The sequence below is a fragment of the Pholis gunnellus genome, assembly GCF_910591455.1.
Source record: "Pholis gunnellus genome assembly, chromosome: 3".
Taxonomy (NCBI): domain Eukaryota; kingdom Metazoa; phylum Chordata; class Actinopteri; order Perciformes; family Pholidae; genus Pholis; species Pholis gunnellus.
In genome coordinates, this window is record NC_136529.1 from 27,447,439 (window position 1) to 27,467,723 (window position 20,285).

The 20,285-nt window shown below is 41.0% G+C and overlaps 2 protein-coding genes across 2 annotated transcripts; one reads left to right on the forward strand and one right to left on the reverse strand.

The window, feature by feature from the left end:
• Positions 1-236: 236 nt before the first annotated feature.
• tma7 (translation machinery associated 7 homolog) lies at positions 237-2,592 on the reverse strand. Its single transcript, XM_079184896.1, has 4 exons — positions 2,461-2,592; positions 1,951-2,006; positions 888-975; positions 237-679 (listed from the first exon to the last, which is right to left on the reverse strand). The coding sequence occupies exons 1-4, from the start codon at positions 2,474-2,476 to the stop codon at positions 645-647; spliced, it is 195 nt and encodes a 64-aa protein (XP_079041022.1). The 5' UTR covers positions 2,477-2,592; the 3' UTR covers positions 237-644.
• Positions 2,593-2,613: 21 nt separating this feature from the next.
• Positions 2,614-7,781, forward strand: ccdc51 (coiled-coil domain containing 51). The gene is made up of 7 exons (XM_079156861.1): positions 2,614-2,718; positions 3,680-3,770; positions 4,321-4,531; positions 4,651-4,788; positions 4,877-5,041; positions 5,241-5,447; positions 6,021-7,781. The coding sequence occupies exons 2-7, from the start codon at positions 3,766-3,768 to the stop codon at positions 6,657-6,659; spliced, it is 1,365 nt and encodes a 454-aa protein (XP_079012987.1). The 5' UTR covers positions 2,614-2,718; positions 3,680-3,765; the 3' UTR covers positions 6,660-7,781.
• Positions 7,782-20,285: the final 12,504 nt, after the last annotated feature.

Sequence of the window (20,285 nt, forward strand, 5' to 3'; positions counted from 1 at the left end):
GTATAACTACCTTTGAAACAAACTGACGGTTCACAAAAAATACATTTCTCTAAATTAAGTGTCTAGAAATGCTCATTTATATCTTTAGCCACTGAAAAACCTAAAAATACGTTTGACCAAAGCGAACTATCGATGTCTAAACAGTTGATAACTTGAGGTTTAAAATAAAAACATCACTTGTTATTGTAAACATTGATTTAGATTCTTTTCCAATTACAGAAATAAAACAATAAGCAGTAAATACAAAAAACTTTATTAGTATCTCTCTCCCCTTACAATACAACAAAAAATGGGGAACAAGAACTGATTTGTGTTAAAGTTTCACATGATTCTTTTCCTGTTTCTTAAACTGCAGACCTTCATTTCTAACGTGGGCTTGAAGATGTTTGTTCAGTGCGTGAACTTCAAATATCACAGCGTGAAACCTCTAATTATTGGTGTGTGAACAGATGTATTCCTGGTCCTTTTAATTCATTTTCTCTGGCTAGAGGAGCTCAACACCAGGGCGGGTTTTTAGTTTGAACGGAGTTCAGGTGTAACAGAGAGAAACGCACACCGGAGTCTTCTCAGCCAGAAACAAACATGTCAGACTCAGGAAGAGAAGCCGGGCAGCAGAGAAACATCGTCGGCACATTCTGCTCTTCTTACTTCTTGCCCGATTTCTTGATGCCACTGCTCCCTGGAGAGAAAAACAAACAGTTTTATTATTGTGTGCGTAAGAAAACCTCTAATATGAAGAATGAATGTTGCAGGTTCGGTTCTTAGTTTGTAGATTCCAGAGAGTCGTTTATAACTGAAACAGACTATAAATTAATATGAATAATTACATAATAGAGGTTTAATTGGTCACACAAGTAGCAACACCGTGACGTGTCCTCGTGTCTCACCTAGAGGTCCTTTCCCTGAAGCTTTGGCCTTCAGTGCTTCCATCGCCTTCTGGTCGTCCTTTTGCTTCTGCTTGAAGGCAACGTCATCCTGCAGACACACAGTCGGTCACAATCCTTTGACTGAACTCTCTCCACGACAACACTTCCTGTTTATGTTGCTCTTTAGTTTGGGACGCAACTAACATTTAGTTATGAAAGGATTAAAAAAAATAACAAAAAAACTCCAAAGAAGAATCCCACGTTTCCAGAGTCGAAACAACAAAAAGCAACATTGCTGCATTTTTTTTTTAAAGATACTCAGCTAACATTTGAAGACCTGTCTGGCTGTCTCTGTGCGTCTCTTCCCTCTCATTGAGTCTGTCTCTCTCTCTCTCTCTCCTCTCCCCCTCTCATTGAGTCTGTGTCTCTCTGCATGTCTGTCTCTCTCCTCCCTATCATTGCGCATGCCTGTCTCTCCCCTCTCATTGCACCTGTCTCTCTCTCTCTCCCCCCCCCCCCCTTCTCATTGCATCTGTCTCTCTCCTCTGCATGCATGTCTGTCTCTCGCAATGCGTCTGTCTCTCTGCATGCATGTCTCTCTCCCCTCTCATTGCACCTGTCTGTCTGTACCCGTCTCCCCCCCCCCCTCTCTCTCATTGCGTCTGTTTCTCCTCTGCATGCATGTCTGTCTGTCTCTCATGTCCCTCTCTCCCCCTCCCCTCTGAAATCACTAAATAATCATAAACGGATTTATCTTTTACAAGAAATTTGCCTTGACGTTGTGGTGCATAATGGTCAATCAATATATATATATATATATATATTGATATATATATTGATATATATATATATATATATATACACACATACATACATACATACATACATACACAGATATAATTTGTAATACACATATGAAACTGTGCAGACTCTGAAATGAAGATTAATGAATGCAAACACTGACTCTGGGACATGCAGATGGTCATTGTTTAAAGACTACATACAATGTGTAAAGTAAACACAATAAACAGTGTTTTAATTAGCTGATAATTAAAATAATGGTACAGTCTGCGAGCACACTTACGTCATCCATTTCCTTGGACTGTTTCTTGGGCGCCTTCAGCGGTTTCTTTTTGCCTCCTTTGGACAAAAAGAGAATAAATTGTTCATTCGCTCAAATAGAAATAGACATGAATGAGTCTTTGTTTGCTCCTTTGATACATCTGACAACAGCGTACTTATACTTAGAGAAGATCTACGTTAATTAAAATAAAACCGGTGCACACAGAAGCCTATTATACCGCATTAGAACAAACGTCACCTAAATTAATGTTATTATTATTATTAAGCCGAACGTCGCAGACGATCGCAATGACTCATGTGATCTAGAAACAGTGTCTTCTTTATGCGTGTATTTCACAAAAACAACAAAATGTGTCATATTTTGAGTGTAGTTTGGTGAAAGATCGTCACGTTTTAGCATGTTTTAGCTCGCGATAGCTAAACCACCCGTTAACACACGCTGCGGCGCGTTTAGTGACGTTTAGTCATACATATTTAAAGATGATAACTCAGATAAAAAACGACGTCTCACCTTCTCTGCCCGACATCTTTCTAACTGGTCTCAGTGGTTTGAAGGAAAGAGATAAACTGGTTGTTTTTCTTGCTGTTTTTCTAATCCGCGCTGTCAGGACCCCAATGAACTCTCAACCGGAAGTAGTGTGACCGTTATGTGCCTGAACGAAAACTTAGCTGTTTCATTTGACAGGATGCTAACTAGTTAGCCCGAGTTAGCCTAAAGAAAAACTGCGTCCATGTGACATGTGTGCCCCGACAACATTGAGGAAATCAGGTATATTTATTTCTCTAACTTACGTGAATTAAACTGTCACAGAGTTATTTTTGTATAACTAAAAACATCTGTTTATCTGTAAATGTTAGCATCGTCTTAGTGCTGAAGAACAGTCAGATAACCTTGAAGTAAAATGTAATGTATGTTAAGTTATACTTATTATTATTATTATGTTGATATTAAGCCCTGTAAACGTCTTCCTCCTCCAGTCTGTCTGAGTATTACTTTATCAGTAGTAGAAGTGTTGTTTGTTAACTACAGAGGAGGAGGAAGTAGTCAGACCCACATTGTGAATAGATTCTGTAAGTGAAAGTAATAAAAATGTTACATAAGTAAAAGTGTAATCAGCAGTATTTTGCTTTTATAATTGACGTGCAGCTCATTTGGAAATTCTAATGAACTCTAATGATTATTTTCATTTGGGATTCATCTGCTGATTGATTTCCATCACAATTACCCAGAATGCTCCACAATGTTTGTTTTGTCCAACCAACACTCCAAAAAAATACATTAAAATGAGTTCAGTTAAAGGAAAAACAAGGAATTCTTCTCATTTGACAAGCTGGAAATATTTTTCTTAAAAAATGACTACACGATTGCTAAAATAGATAGCTGTACTTGTATACTTTTAGATGTATAAAGTACAATATTTGCCTCTGACATCTAGTGGAGTAGCTGTAGAAAGTGTACTTTAGTACAGTACTTGAGTAGATCTATGGAGTCACTTTCCACTAAAGAGTGATTGTAATGGATCGGTGTCATTGCATTAGCCTGAATATCTAAATCAAATTCAAACCAGCTGGATTTCTGAGATTGTATCTGAAATAAGAGAAGCTGGATCCGGATCAGGAGTCGGACCCCTTCGTCACACAAACACCACACATCTGGCTGATGTGAACATTCACACATGAAGGTTCATCAGTCGTCTCATTTAAATGTTTGAACCGTGTTTTCCTCACAGACGTCCGTTCCAGCGTTGAATGTGCTGCTGCAGTGAAAGTGAAGCTTTGACACTTCAAGCTGCTCTTCTGACTGCTTCCCTCCTCAATGAGGTATTTATGCTCAACGACGCTCGAGAGAAAAGACCGGAACTTTTAGCTGCATTCACTTTGAAATGAAAAGTCGGGATTTCAGAGTTCCCAGTCAGAAATTTTCAACGCGGCCCGAAGTCAAGACAAACCCCACCAACCCTTATGTGTCTCATTAAATCAGCCACACATACAGTACCGTTTATCTCCCCTCTGTGGGCATGTTGTTAACGGTGTTCGTAACGACGTAACTTGTTGTTATCAGCTGCTATTACTTAATAACAGCTGACCTGACTGGAGCAAACCCCATTCAGTTTTCCAGCTTGTTGTACTGGAACGTTAATTCCGACGTTAATGGAATGCAGCATTTGACCGACTGGTTTTAAATTAAAAGACAGAACTGAAGCTGATGATCGACAGTCGGAAGAAGTTCTTAGTCGTTGATGCTCTACTCGCTGCTTAAGTTTTGTGTTTACCAGAAATGTGTTCACAAGTTTATTGGAAATAAGAAAATAAAACGACTAATTGACAACATCTTGTTAAGGAGGCGGACCTAATCACCGTGTCGTTACAGGTACAGAGGAGCTCAGATTGTCGCCCGGGCTCGTGACTCCTGCCGTCTGTCCCGCCTCCCTCTTCATGGACCTCAGCCCGGCAGAGTCGCTCTGGTCCGAACCTACAGCGCTCATCCTCCACCCGGGGCCCCCCCACCCACCGACCCCACCCCTCCTGATGGGAAGGGCGGAGTCGAGGTGGTGAAGGAGCGCGCCCTGGCTGCCTTACAGGTACAGGAAACAACCGCCGACTCATTAGAGCTGCAAAGGATTTCGTAATAAACACATTTATCATCTGATGCTGCCAAGCTGAAATTAAAAACACGGCCCTGTTTCTCTCCCTCCTCCAGCATGCGGGTGAGTTTGGGCGGCAGTGGGGTCAGAGGTCGGCTCAGGCGGCCACCAGCTCAGCCAACTACTGGTGGGGGAGGTACGAGGCGTTTGTCGGCCTCATCGAGGTCCGCGTGGCCCAGACCAAAGTCAACGAGGTCAGTGAGAAGCAGGAAACCTTGTGTGTATTTGTGTGTGTGTGTGTGTGTGTGTTTTTGTGTTTATGTATTTGTGTGTTTGTTCCAGGCCGAGGCGGCGTTCATGGTGGCCAGAGGGATGGTGCGCGAGGCTCACGGCAGCCTGGAGGCCCTGCAGGTCCGGCTGAAGGAGGTCAGAGACCGGCTGGACCGGGTCTCCAGGGAGGAGGCCCACTACCTGGAGCTGGCCACGCAGGAGCACAAACTGCTGCAGGTAAGCTCAGTTAAAAATGGAAAATAAGGAAAGTAAACCACTGAGGGCGCTCTCACACCTGCAGTCTGATTCTTAATATTACAGTGATGGTATTGGTGATTAGTCAGAGAGATCTGTTCAATAACGTACGTGTTTATGTACTAAAGGATCAGTTGAACTTATAATGAACCTCCTGTTCGTCCTTCCCTTCTATCTACAGGAGGAGCGTCGTCTCCGGACAGCGTACGAGAACTCCGAGGGTTCGGAGAGGGAGAAGTTCGCCCTTTTCTCGGCGGGCGTCCGGGAGAGCCACGAGAAGGAGAGGACGAGGGCCGAGCGCACCAAGAACTGGTCCGTCATCGGCTCGGTGCTCGGGGCCCTGATCGGGGTCATGGGCTCCACGTACATCAACCGCGTCCGCCTGCAGGTGAGGAACACCACTGACTGTAACGTCTTTATCTACAACACCGAGACGAAACGTCTTGTTTGATACACTGATACATTTTTACACTTTTTATAATGTTTTCTGGTCGTCTGTCCGTCCGTACGCACGTCCCATCCTCGTTATTGCGATATCTCGGCTACATCTGGAGGGAATATTTTCACATTTGGCACAAACATCCACTTGGACTCGATGATGAACTGATAAATACTTGGTGGTCACTCACAAAGCACTTTTTTGGACCATAACCAGGCGGCAACCTCCGGTTCTGCCGAGTGAAGCCGATGCTGAAGTTTCTTAAAACTTGCATTCTCTCTACTGACCAGCAGGGGGCGACGCCTGCTGGTTGTATAGAAGTCTTATTGTATGTAAGTCTATGAGAAAATGACTCTACTTCTTCTTTTGGGTGTAAACTGCAACTTGACTGGATTGTGGAGGTACACAACTGCTTTCTCTTAGTCGTTTACAGATAGTTTATCTGAATCAGCGCGTCACCAGGACACCGCTGAGCACCAATCTGTGTTTCAGCTGATACATCCTCGTCTCTCTCATCTGTAGGAGCTGAAGAGTCTCCTGCTGGAGGCCCAGAAGGGTCCAGAGAGCCTGCAGGAAGCCCTGAGAGTCCAGGCCGGAAACCATCACTCCCAGCAGGACGAGCTCCGGACGCTCATCGACAGCCTCCGGGTCGCGCTGAACGACACCTTCGCGCAGAGGAACGACGTCGTCCTTCGGGACAAGAGGGCTCCCGCGCCGGACTCGCCCGCGGTGCCTCTCTCGGCCCTGAGAGACCTCCAGATCGGCAGCCAAAAGACGGAGTCCATTCTGGAGTCCCTCCGGCCGCAACTGGGACAGCTGGAGCAAGGACTCGGCAGAGTTGAGGGGGAGTTGACGGCGGTGAGGAGGCTGCTGGAGACCAGAGAGCAGGCCGACACGCAGGCTGCTCAGCTGCTGTTAGCGGCACCGGTGAGTCCACAACCACCGGTGAGTCCACAACCACCAGTGAGGCCAGAACCACCAGTCAGACCAGAGAGAGAGGACCAGTGGGAGTCGGAGGCAGCGGTGAGGCGTCTGGAGGAGACTCAGAGGACTCTGGGAGAACGAATCAGGACAAACACTCTTTACAACGCCGTGTTCACCTACACCGCCACCGCCATCACCATCTCTGCCGTCTACCTGCTGACCAAAGGAACCGGTTAGACTCTAACATACGTTCTCATGCACTGGGGGGAGCTCATCTAAATGAAATACGTCAGAATACAACATTCACTTGTTAGGAAGTAACTCATCTTCTATAATAAACTTCTGCCGCTGCTGTTCACTGCTGATATTTTTAATTCTGTGATCTCGAGATAAAACATGAACTCGAATGCGTTGTGTTGCTGTCACGTAGCAAGTCTTTAAACACCCGTTTTAAACACTGAAGGGCAGAATAGAAACACGGTGTTATGTAACTGTAGGCGGAACCTATTAAATCATTTACTTTATTAAACGTCATCACGGTTTGCCAGAGATTAAGATCACCTCTTTAAACTTCTTGTTTTAACCGTCAAACATCGTCGGGTTAACCACCAAAAAACGACCCCTGGTGACCCCTGTTGACTCTCATGTTTGTGGTGATTTGGTACGAGACTTCCTTTATTTAGGAAGTTACAGCTTGTGAATTATGACGCAGGACCAAGATCATTGTGACTCAGTGGTTTTTATTCTTTCAAAGAGAACAAAAATAATTCAATTCATGATACAAAACAGGAGAAAACCAGCAAATCGTCACAGTTGACCAGCTGGAACCAGACGTGTCTTTTCTTTCATCGCTGAAAATATTTTTTTATTTCTCACGCTGCTGATTCTGGAGCATTACGTCTCATCACTGAATAAGAATATCAGATCAATAGCTAAAGGTACAGAGCGCTCATTTCTAGAAGAATGAATAAATATCTCAATTATCATGACGACATAAAGGTGAAGTTTATTCCAGCGAGTTTTTAACCTGATGCAGCCTCTTCATCATCATCTTCATCAGTAGTTGACCAGCTGATGATGACGAGGGACCACATCTGTTCACGGTCTCACATCTGGAGATAGAAACAGGTGTTCGTACTGTTTAAACACTTATGGGAGCAAATGAACTGTGACTGAAAGAAACCATTGTCATGTGAAAAATGACCAATTTAAAAAGTCCATTCACAATAAATAAATATGTAAAATTCCATAACTACATGTGAACATGTGAATGCCAGTTTGTAACCTGCAATACTTGAATGTGTTGTTTGTCATGTTGTTGACTGAGTTGGATGATGATCACGATTAAACAGTTTGTTCTGCTCATGAAAAGATTTGCTAAATTATGAATAGATTCTTCAAACCATCGAACCGTTGTGTTGCGGCATAAACTATTATTATTATTATTTAATCAGTGATGACGTTGAGAAATAGTGTGTGTTACACCAGCAGCCAGCAGAGAGCAGCAGCACAACATGTGACAACTCTGTGTATCTCGAACATTAAACAATATAGAATAATAAAAGCCGTTATTGATCCTTAAAGGAGAAATTAAAAACGCTAAAAATAAGTACAGATAAATATAAATAAACTATCAGGAATATATAAAATAAGAATAGACATGATTATAGAAACTATACAAAAGCAATTAAAGAAACAATTACAAAGCAAGCGATGCAATACTTATTAACAATAGTGCAGGTGAAGTGAGTTATTGGTGTGTTTAGTATAGAGTACTACTATACTGTACACCAGAATAGTATATTATGATGAAGTAATGATACTTTGTATTACTATATAAATATAATGTAGTGTATAATGTAAATACAACAGTAAAAGACAGTATTTAAATGATTTTAAGTCTGTTTTAATTAAATCATGAAAACATCTCGTGTCTTGATGGATTGATGACTTTTAAAGACTTTAAAGTTATTAGAAACCTGTGGAATCTAATTCTAAACATGTTATAATACTAATACTGGTCTTTATCTGACACGCTGCACAAATACCAGGTTTAACACAGAACGTGGACTCAATGTTTGACTGAGGACGAATAAAATATATCTTAATCATATATATATATATACATCTTTATCTTCTGACTTTTCTATAAATCATCCAGTAAGTGTGTTATTATTAGTTTGACAATAATTAGAATTAAATTGGACTACTTCAGAGGAATCCCAGCGAACCCTCTGTGAACTTTGGCGGACCCCTGAGAGGACCCGGACCTCAGGTTGGGAACCGCTGACCTGATTCTCTTTGGTGTTTCTCTCTGAGTGTGAATTCACTGCAGCAGCTGGTGGGTCTTTACTTAGCACTATGATGAAGTGATGGCCGTGTAACCACGCTCACACACACACACACACACACACACACACACACACTGTGTAGGGGAAGAGATAAAGAAATAGTTGGATGATGAATAGACTTGTATTAATAGAGACCTTTAGTCTCAAAGCGACACAACTTCAGGAAGTCATGAGGGGATCGAACTGTTGATCTTCTGACGAGAGGACAACCAAGTCGACCTGTGAGGCTGAAAGACAGACAGACAGACAGACAGACAGAGAGAGAGACACAGGACAGACAAGAAGGAAGACAGACAGAGAGACAGGATGGAATAAAAGAAGGAGGAAAGACAGAAAGAAAGTAACAACGACACGTAACGCTGAACAGAACACATACGACTCAATTAAAGATGAGGTCGAGCTCAAAGGGAAACTGCACACATGACACTTCAGAGACTGTTCACAGGTCTGTAGTGCTTCATGTTCATGTTAATAAAAGTAATAAATTGTTCCAACATTCATGCAAGAAAATAACGTTTAAAACAAAGATCTGTACACTGTTTTCTTTAGTGGAGCCTCCAGAAGTTCATGGTGAGGAAATAGAGGGACAAAACAAACACTAAGAGATTACACATAGTATATATGGATATTTATATTCCTGTAGCCTTTATGATGGAAGTTCAACTGACTGATTTCTGATCTGTTGTGGACGCGTGGAGCTTATAAAACAGGTTTGAACACGGTGGAAGGAGATGCTTCGTTTCACCTTTACCATAAAGAACGCTCACCGTCATCTCATCCTAAAGTCCTCTTTGTCATCTGTGACCTAACACACACACACACACACACACACACACACACACACACACACATGACCTGGTTACCTTTGAACCTGAAGATATTTATTCTCCCCTCCGGCGAGGGTCAGTTTATTTTTCCTAGTTTTTTAGGTCATGTGATCCGGTACATTAAGGTACAAACACCTGGAGGACGACTGTTTTTAAAACAGAGAAAATCTGATTTCATCTACAACTAAAATGTCTTTAAAACGTCCTGAATGATGACGACAACTGTCTGTAAGATTCAAAATAATGAGATCGCAAACAGCTCAGAATTTTGACTTTTGACACAGTCGTGTTTTCATGAGTCCTAAATCCCAGACATGAGTCAGCACTTCCTGTTCCCTCGTCCTAAGGTCAATGAGTATTTAAATGTTTGTTTGTTTATCGGTAAGAATAATACATTTAAGCAACCGGTCTTGTCAGCATTAATTTAACATTTTGACTTTCTTTGACTTGTGTAAGTAATATTTTGATCCTTGTATTTTGTTTTATGTTTATTCCTGTGAAGCGTGTGTGTGTGTGTGTGTGTGTGTGTGTGTGTGTGTGTGTGTGTGTGTGTGTGTGTGTGTGTGTGTGTGTGTGTGTGTGTGTGTGTGTGTGTGTGTGTGTGGGGAAATGTATAGTTTCGTTTCAGCCGCCCTGGACCTGCAGATGGAAGTTAGCTAGCAGCTAAATCGGGTACAAAGCATCTCTTCTCTTTTTTTGAGATGAATGTATTTTTGAACACGGTTGATGTAAATATATTAAACAAACTAAACTAAAAGTCATGACTAGAAGTCTAGTTCATCACCTTTATCTTCGTGGTGGTGACTTGAAGTCATGTGACCGTGGGGTAGTAACTTTAACGTTAGCTTTTTATCTCTGCTGTTGCATTCACGCTTCAAAAATCATAAAAGCGGCGTTCGTCTGTGAAGATTATCTTCCTGAACAAGACGTGAAAGTATCATAAACTCATCATCATGAATGTGTGTGAAGACTTGAGGCCTTCGCTTTCATGACTCAGATAAGGCCGGAGCTCACTGAAGTTACTTTTTAAAAATGACGTTTTCATTATTGTTTGGTTGTTCTGTCATTGAAATCCCCAAAAGTCCCCTTTCTGACCTCTAAACTACTACAAAAGAAGTCTCAGCTTGTTGAAGGTTTGAAGAAGTTTTATTGAGTTTTGTGTGAAACAATCGCCTCCGCAAAGTACTTTAAGTATTGTGTTACGTGTAGTTCTATGTCCTGCTGTGAATGTTTGTGCGTGTGTGTGCATGTTTGTGTATTCTGTCTTTGAGTTCTAGGTGCAGCTCCCTGATCAGTGATGATGTCACCTGGATGAAGGTGTGGGTTTCACCGATATAAGCGCCTCCTTGTGCCGCCCTCGCTCTCTCTCATCAGCCTGCCACCGGACCCTGGTCTCCAGTCAGTTAGCACATTACACTGGTCCTGTGTTCTGTAATAAACCTTTGGGTTTTGCATCTACTTTGGTGTTGCGGCTCCCGAGCCGGTCGTAACGATTGTGATGCTAATGTGTTTGTATAATTTTGGATGCAGGACTACAGAGTATTTCTACACTGTGGTATTGTTACTTTAACTCAAGTAAAGGATCTGAGTACTTCTTCCATCGCTCCTTGTTGATAAGTGAAAGTTCTGTTCGACCAAATCAACATTTGGAAATCACTGATCGTTCAGGAGATCATAGTACTGAACTACTGAATTTAGTTTTTATATTGACCATCTCAGCTTAAGGTCTTCATCAGCATAATAGAGTTTAATCATCTTTTAATAAGATCGTAGATGTTTAAATTTGGTGATTCTGAGCACTTTTGGGACTTCTTGATTAGTTCGGCTTAAAAGCACAAACAGACAAAACACCATGTGTACTTGTTAGTGAAAGGTGTGGCAACATAATCCTGTTTATTTTTTCCATTATGCCGTTTAGGCGTCAGTGCAATGCATTGTGGGCTATTCCCTTTAGCACATTCAGCAGAAAGGGGAACAAGAGAGCCCTCAAAGACTTGCTGATTTCAGGCCTGAGATCACGCGGACTTAGTAAGAGAAAGCATCAAAAGTCTGAGTGTTTAAGGAAGTACATTGAAATGAGGTCATTGTGATTTCTTTTCAGATTCGATTCAGTTACTTCATATGTGCAAAACACTCACACTCTAGGTGACGGAGACTTTATCCCACTTCTGCTTCCTGTTGGATGAGGATACGAGGCTATGAAGGACCTGACAAACATCCATGTTATGCAAACACAATATTTACACACTTTTTTTATGAGATGAGGCTCATAAATCCACAGGTATCAGCTTATTTTGTTATCAGCTGGTACATTTCCAACTTACTTTTCATTCACCGTTTGAAAGCTTCTGAACTCATATTGAACTTTACAAAAAAAAATGTTTTCCCAAGGCACTAAATTCTTAGTCTTATTTAGCTAAAGAAATGTGCTGTTGTGTCTGCTGGTCCAGACTGATCCCTTAATTCCTCCTGAATCACAACAAGAGCTCTAATTCTGCAAGAAGTTTCCTCGTTTATCGCTGTAAATATGTTAACGCTACAAAGCAGCTTAAACCGAGTAAAAACACCAACGAAAAACAAATAGCGATAACCTGCAGAACAAGTTTCAGCGTTCATGGGGGGGAAGTAAAGTGGAGTTCTGCCTTTCACATCTTAAGTTTACAGCTTGTAATAAAAGTTTGCATAAAAAAAAAAGAATCCACTAAAAGGAAGAAGCAGATTCAGGGAACATGATTTAAAAAAGACGAGCAAATTCTATCCTCTGTACTCTATTCAAGTTACGTTGAATACAAACCCTGATGGAGTTCTGGGGTTAGCAAGTTCAGCAGACTGAGGGATTAGAGAAGTAGCCTGTTTGTGTGTGTGTGTGTGTGTGTGTGTGTGTGTTTGACCTCCGCTCCGTTTGAGGTCCGCTCATTGACGCAGGGTCACAGGGTCAAACACCGCTGGTGAGTGTCTGGACATATGTCCATATGTGCTGGCATGCTCTGCGCGCGTGTGTGTGTGTGTGCGTGTGTGTGTGTGTGTGTGTGTGTGTGTGTGTGTGTGTGTGTGTGTGTGTGTGTACTTATGTCTTTGTGAGGACCAGTGACGGTTGTGAATAAACAAGGACATCTTTTTTTTTATGTCCTTAGACTTCTTTAAAGAGGTTGTTGAGGGTTTAAGCTGCGTTCAGACCGATTTAAGCTCTGCATGTAGAAAACAGCAGCTCTCGTTTTAAATGCAAGTACACATTCCTTGTGTATCAGTATCATGAGTTGTGCATTTATACGGTTTATCTCTTTAACGTTGAAGCGTGAGATAAAATAGTTGCTGTCGTGATAACTTTCCAGAGTTGTTAATCCTGTCTGTGAGTGTTGTGCAATGTGTCGGCATCTGATATAAACACATAAATCTGTTAATCAATCTGAACTTCCTGGATTGAATTTCACCTTCTCACCAACGGAGCATTAATGCAAGACTGTTTTCTGGCTGAATCCCTGCTTGGACCTGGTTTTAATGTAACTTTTTAGGCTTATGATATATTTAGTGGAGAGATATGATGGTAAATGTCTGTAAGAAAGTAAATGTTGAACTTTTACTTATAGGTACACATTTGTTCTGTCAAAGGTGTAAAGGAACAGTGTGTAGCATTTAGAGGGATCTACTTGCAGAAATTGAATATGAAATTAAAAAGTTTGTTTTCTTTAGTGTGTAGTCGTTCCTTTAGAATGAGCTGTTTGTATCTACATATGGAGAGGGTCCTCTTCACGGAGTTGGCCGCCATGTTTCTACAGTACAAACACTGGCTCTAGATACGGCCATTCATATTTTAACATATTTTAACATATTTTCAAATGTTTTGGTTAACGGGAGAAGTTTCAGTTGGTTGCAATCTGCAACCTCAGCACTTGATACCACCAAATCCTACACACTCCACCTTTAATCAAATAAAATAAAAGTTTAAAGGTCCTTAATCCGAGATTGGACGCATTGTGTTTGCCTCTCAAGGGCTCTCTACATGTCGACGGCGAGCCCATGGTTCATAGCTAACTGTGCTAATTGCGCTAACAGTGTTTACCTGAAGGGGAACCGGGGGATGGGAAATATGCACATATATTACCGCACGATAGCTTTAGCTATTTGTTATTTGCTGCTGTATTAATGTTCTGAATTGTAAAATAAAGCCCTGGAGCCCCACCAGCCTTGGCAACAGAGGTGCTTGTAAACATTTCCCTGAGCAACACTGTTGGCTTTTCGTCTGGATTTGGAGCAAACAAAGGTCCCGACAAGGCGATACAAAAGAGCCGGAGGGCAGGTTTACCAGGTGGGGCTGAAACATACATGCAAAACAACGGATTTACACAAAGCAAATTCAAGCACCAATCATTCATCTGTCACCCTTCAAAGGAAAACAGCAAAGTCATTTGGAGTTTCAGTCCACGTGATGACATTTCTCATCCTTACATAATGTGACCTGAGTGACATTTAGACAACATCCAGTTGATTAGATAAGAGAGAGAAAATGTAACTCAATATAAAAAAATGTATAACAAGTTTTATGTTCATAGTTTTTGGTTGACTACGTTACATTTCCGTGTGTTTTGTAGCGTAAAGTCCACTTCCACTAACTGTAAATGAGATGAAATTTTTTAACCCCTCACTTTTTAAATATTGTTCTACAAATAATAAACACAAGGCAAATGTTTGCTTATGTAAATGTTTGTTTCCTGCACTGAACACACATGCTGCTGGTGTTACTGTCTATTTCACGAGGGCAGTTTGTAGATTGGCCGCAGGTCTCTTTGGAAAAGGTGAGATAGCGCTTACGTTTTCTTGACTTTTCAAGCTGGAGTTCTGCAAATATACATTCAAACATCAGCGTAAACCAACAAAACAAATTTAAAGTGACATTAATCCAAATGTAGGATTTCAGGAAAAGAATGTTGAGCAGTTTGTTACACAAAAGTGTCCTTGAATGGAAGAATACCGGACCAAAGAAATGCCTCTTAAATGACTAACTTCACACTATCAGAGGAAAATAAACGGAGTGAAAAGAGTACTTTAGACTCTAGAATTTTAATGACAAGAGTGGAGAGATAGACAGTTGAATGAAGAAGGGAATTTACAGCAGAGATAAGAGGGAACTGGGAGAGGGGAAATGTTTGTTAAAGACAAGATGAAACTAACAGAAACAATAAGAAAATATGAATCGTCAGATGGACAGAAACACATCACGGTTTAAAAACGAAAAACACAGAAAGTGTCTCTTTTCTACAATTCAGCAGAAATAATTAAATGTGTAAGAGGAGAAAAAAATAGTGCCATTTCCTTTTACAACATATCGTTGTTTGTTTGATATTTTTTCACTATTTAACCTCGTCATTTGACACTTAACTATGTAAACCTGCTTTTGTGACAGTTTGCATAATAACTGACTTTAACTGAAGACGGAGGATTGAGTGACACAAACCCACTCTGGATTGTTGAAGAGCCGGTCAGTCGTAGCTAAGAGACAGGTAAACGTTGACAGCCCTCCTTTGTGAGTCATGTACAGACCTGTTGAGCACTACACTCATCGGTCATATGTACAACATGATGCTACTGGACACAGTGCATGTTTTATAATGTCTATGACTTAGCTTTCAAGTCCTTGTGGTAGTATAATCTTTACTGTATGAAGGTTCAAATTTTGACTAGATATCGTTGGTGTTGAGTGAATAAAATATTTCTAGTGATTTAGGAGACCGTGTTTACCAGCTTCTCCCTAAATGAGACTAAAACTGGTGCGTTCAGGTGCTCCTCACCCTGTAAAGTTACTCATGGGTTTATCACCAGAAAGTTGCCCTCAAATAAATACCCACTATAAACAAGAACGTTTCATGATCCCTAGCCATGCTAGCTGTTTCCCTCTGCTTCCTGAATCACACACGAGTAAAGACGCCTGGCATTGGGCCATTTCACGTGATGAAGAAATTGCTAATTCATTGTTACACAACACACACAAATGCACTCTGCAAAAAGGCTACAGTCGTTCACCCTTTTACGCAGAGACCCATACACATCTATTTGATCTAAAATATGAATCTAAAAATGACTCTGTGACATCCACAAGTGGGTGTCACAGAATGTCCTTCGAACAAATAGAGATAAGATGGAGACACAAAAAGGTCCAGTCAGTGAAAATGTTTTATTCTCAAATTCTCCTCGTGGCTTACATGGTTTCATTCTGTAACTGCATTGTGGACATTGTTGATGAATGAATGACGCAATAATGAGAATTACTCGCCTGCAAATTATATCTAGGGGTTTTATTGTGAAAGGTGAGAGAGGAAGGATTTGATCTGCTCTGTGACAGCTTTTGTCGATGTTGAAAGGAGTAATAAAGTGTTGCAGTCTTGGCTTGGATTATTGTTTTAACTGATGTGTTGTCCTGTTGTTTATATTTGAGTTATTGTATAACATTTTATAGATGTGTCTTTGAAAAGTTTTCTTATTATTCAGTGTGGCTTTGTAGTACAAAGGCAGTTTTCCTGTGCCAAAGCACACTATGATCCATCGGGCTTAATAATCATTTATCCAGAAAGTTTGGCACGCTTCTCCTCACACAGCGTTGCCAACACCTGCGCAAAAAATACAACAAAACGCGCGGCCTCATCGAGAATCGTGTGCAATTACTTTTCTCAGAAATTCGACCAGCGGTTTTACCCGAAAATCCCCAAAAACGGAGCAAACAGAAGGCTTCTCAAACAAAGATGTATATCTCCAGCATAGAAATGACGGGACACATTTGTGGACTGTAGGGAAAACCTTGTTCTATATAATTTAATAACCAGCTTCACATAGAAACATAAGAACAGAAATATACCTGCTGAGAGATTTGAAAGGTATAAACAAATACACCAAATCCTGGATGTCTCAGTGAAATCAAATTCGGCAGCCTGAGTGCCGGTGAGCAAGGCACTACGACACTGTGTCTGATAATCCCAGCGATCAACATAATGCCGTTTCAGCCCCGACAGCAAAGTGTTACGTCAGTCAGCCTCTCTGCACAAAGTGTTACATAATCTTATTTATGTAATATTTTAATCCAATTTGCAACAAACTCCCCCGACCGCTCATGTTCACAGTGTGAGCAGAGAAACAGGATGACTCGTATCTTAAAAAGGAACAGTTATGAAGGTATTATATATTTGCGTGTTAAGTGTAAAGTTTACGTCAGACGTGGTTAGCATAGCTTAGCATAAAGACCGTTAGCAAGAGTTGTCACATGCTGGAACTATTTCTTCAAATAACAATGCATCCAGTATAACCCAGTGAAATCCCAGTATGTCTGAGCAGCGTCACCGGCTGTAGGGCTGCCAGATACAGTCGGAGGTGCGCTAGCTACTGAATGAAAGACCCACCCGGCTCTCCACGTGATGTGGTGGTTCACTTTAACTCTGTGATCTGTAGCTTTAACTTCTATATTTATCTATTTTACATGTTTTCACTGCTGAATCAGTTTGACATCCTGGATATATCCATTAAACATATATTGTAGACCCTTCTGTCTGCTTCTCTGTGAAATCACATTTCAGTTTTTGCCATTAATTTAATATTAATGCAGGGAGTGCAGTTAGTGACAGTGTGGGCTCCACGGTAATGTAGCTCTGACAGCTTGATGGAGTCGCAGAGGGAGGCGGGGCTTGTTGAAGAGTTAAATCGAGTGCTACAGTGTATATCACAGAATTAATAATTCAAACATCACGTTCAATGCTGTCTCTTAAACTGCACGTGGCCTCTTACAGCGTGTCCCCCGTCATGAACAGCTATAGAGAGCCACATTCAGGTGAAATGTCTTACGCGGCACATCTCGCCCGTCGCTGTTTTCTTTGGGGCCGTGTGAAGTCCGAGGCCCCCGAGCTCAGCGTCTGACCAGCACTGTACCTCACTGTGTCTCTCTGTCTTGTTCAAATGTTCCCTCTGTTCCTGGAAAAAAAAACGACAGATGAGGAATGCTTTGTGTACTTTTAACCCCTCGCAGGCCCTTTTGTCTGGCTCTGATCTGTTCATCCTCTGCCTGTGATCTCCGCTGTTGAAAGCAGATCCCTGTGACGTCGGCACACACGGACAAAAGGGAAGCTTCCTGGACGGGATTATGCGGTGACTCACAGGCCGGTGTTGGGTTTCCCAACGGCATCTTTAGACTCGCGCCTCTCGGCTTTCACACCAAAAGCTGTCAGAGCCCTTTATTTCACACCCGAAGCATTTTTTCCTTTAGGTATATGAAGTCACATTAAGTGCTGTTTCAGATAAAAGAAAATCCCAAATATTCCCAAAAATAGTGAAAGCATTTCCAATTCATCCACCGCAAAGAATCAAAAGTCTGCAGGTTTCCTTAGCATAACTTGTTTAACTGTGTTGATACTACAAACGAAAAAAGAAAGAAAAAGTAAATGTTGAACATCAAACATCTTCAAAGTAGTGTGGGACATAAAGCAACAATGATCTCCCACCATTGTTCCCCAATCCTTGGCAACATGTTGAGCTTCCTCGGGTCTATTTTGGTCTTCCAGGTTTTCTCTGTTCCTTGAGTACACGTCAGTGAAAGCTTTGGTATATACAGTAATCGTCCTCCATTTGAAGTACATTTTTTTTTTTTTTTATGATCTTGTTAGGCCAGAAGACTGAACCAACTTCGAGCGTTCATAACGGCCCATTACCATGGACTTATAATTGTCTTTTTACAGATGGACTTTTGTTTTTAGCTTACAGATTCCAGAGGTTTTTCTTTCTGCTGTCCTTTCTGATAAGACCGTCTAAATAATCAACATACTTTGACTTTTAATTTTTTAGATATTAAACTAGAAATACACATTTTCTCCCACTTTAAAGTGCTTCAGTTGCCAAAACCTAACAACATGTCCTCCACTTAGTACGGCCTTAAAACAACATTATCAAATGAGAAGACAACCTGGAGTGGTTGGATGGTCTGTTACAGAAGCTTCCTGGTGATTGATTTACGATTTTCTAATGACAAAACCGGTTTAGTGTCTCAGTCACGCACATACCGGGCAACACGTTTGCATTCCACAACAATTCTTAGTTTTAGACGATTTTACACTACTGAAAACATTATGAATGTTGTATTAGATTGCTGCTAATAGATCCACGAAATATTACACAATTGTAGTACAAATCAAAGTATCAAAAGTAATGCTAATCCATGAAATAGTCATGGATTGTAAACCGTCTGCACATTTAATGCTAAAGGGAAGACCTAGTTTACAATAACATCAAATGTCCGTATGAAGTTCAATAAATAAATAAATGATGACCTGACTGATTTCTATACTCTTGTCAGTTAAAAGGTTCTGTGTTAACAGCCAGATCAGCCACACGTTTACTAAAGATAATAGAACACAGATTCATAATAATTTCCGAGGTGATAAGTGGACCCGTACAAAAGGGTTTGAACATCTTGTCCTCCTCCAACAAAAAGTAACCAAAAGTAATTTAAAACTCTGCGTGAGAGAAGCTTGTTGCTCTGCCTCACTAAACATACAAACATTTTTCTGTGAGATTTCTGGAACAAGATAAAAGGTGTGACTGCTGGAGATGGGCCATCAATACATTCTGTAATATTTAACTGCATCAGCTGCTTGTTTTACAAGTGAGCAGCTTGTCACAACACATCTGCTAGTCTTATGCCAGCAGCTGTATATTTATTTATTTCATTTCATTCTCCCAGAGGCCTCCCTATGACTGCCTCTCTGATATAGACTGCTTGTGTTTCTCATAATGGCTCCATTGTTTCATGCTGCGTCGACATTTATATTTTCTGAAATATTTGAACAATTCATTGATTTTACACTGACATTCATGGTTCCCAGACAATGACTCTGACTTTTCCTCCTGCTCCAACATGAGGTTCACTTCTTTCTTGAAACCTCAGCTTCATAGTGACGTCGCCCGTTGGTTTGTGGACTGTGGTTTTGAAGCCTTGAGTTCGACATTTTGACCGTTACCAACTGGGCTTGTTTGCAACCAGTGAACGGAAGTGACCAAATTTGGACAGCGGAGGAGTGACGTAGAGACGCTTTATGCAGCTCTGGGTAGACACCTGTCAATCACTGTGTAGCCCCGCCCTAAAGCATACCCTGCTTTATGGTCTGTTTGACTCTAAATGGACCATCATTCACGAAATCAACATCATGCTGTATTGAAGAAGACTTGAAACTAGAGACTGAGACCATAAACTCATGTTTACGATGTTTACTGAGGTAATAAATCAAGAGAGAAGTAGAGTCATTTTCTCATAGACTTCTATACAACCAGAGGAGTCAGGAGGTTGTCGTCTGTTATGTACCAAGTGATGACTTTATGGTTGAACTTTAGGGTGAACAGTACAGCTGCCTGAGCTTCATGCGTGTTCGCATTGACATTATGATCATTTTAGCATGCTAATGTTAGCATTAGCATGGTCCTTAAAGAATAATAAATAAGAGTAAACTCTTGAGACTTTCACTGTATGTGAATACAAGCAAGTGCCAATCGACCATTAGTAATGCGTTCTTTGAATCAGATAGTTTTTGAGTTAATATATAAAGAAACAACATAACCTCGCAGTGTTCTTCACCAGAGTCAGGTGTATTAAAGTGTATCTCATATATATATATATATATATATATATATATATATATATATATATTTATACAGCCTCT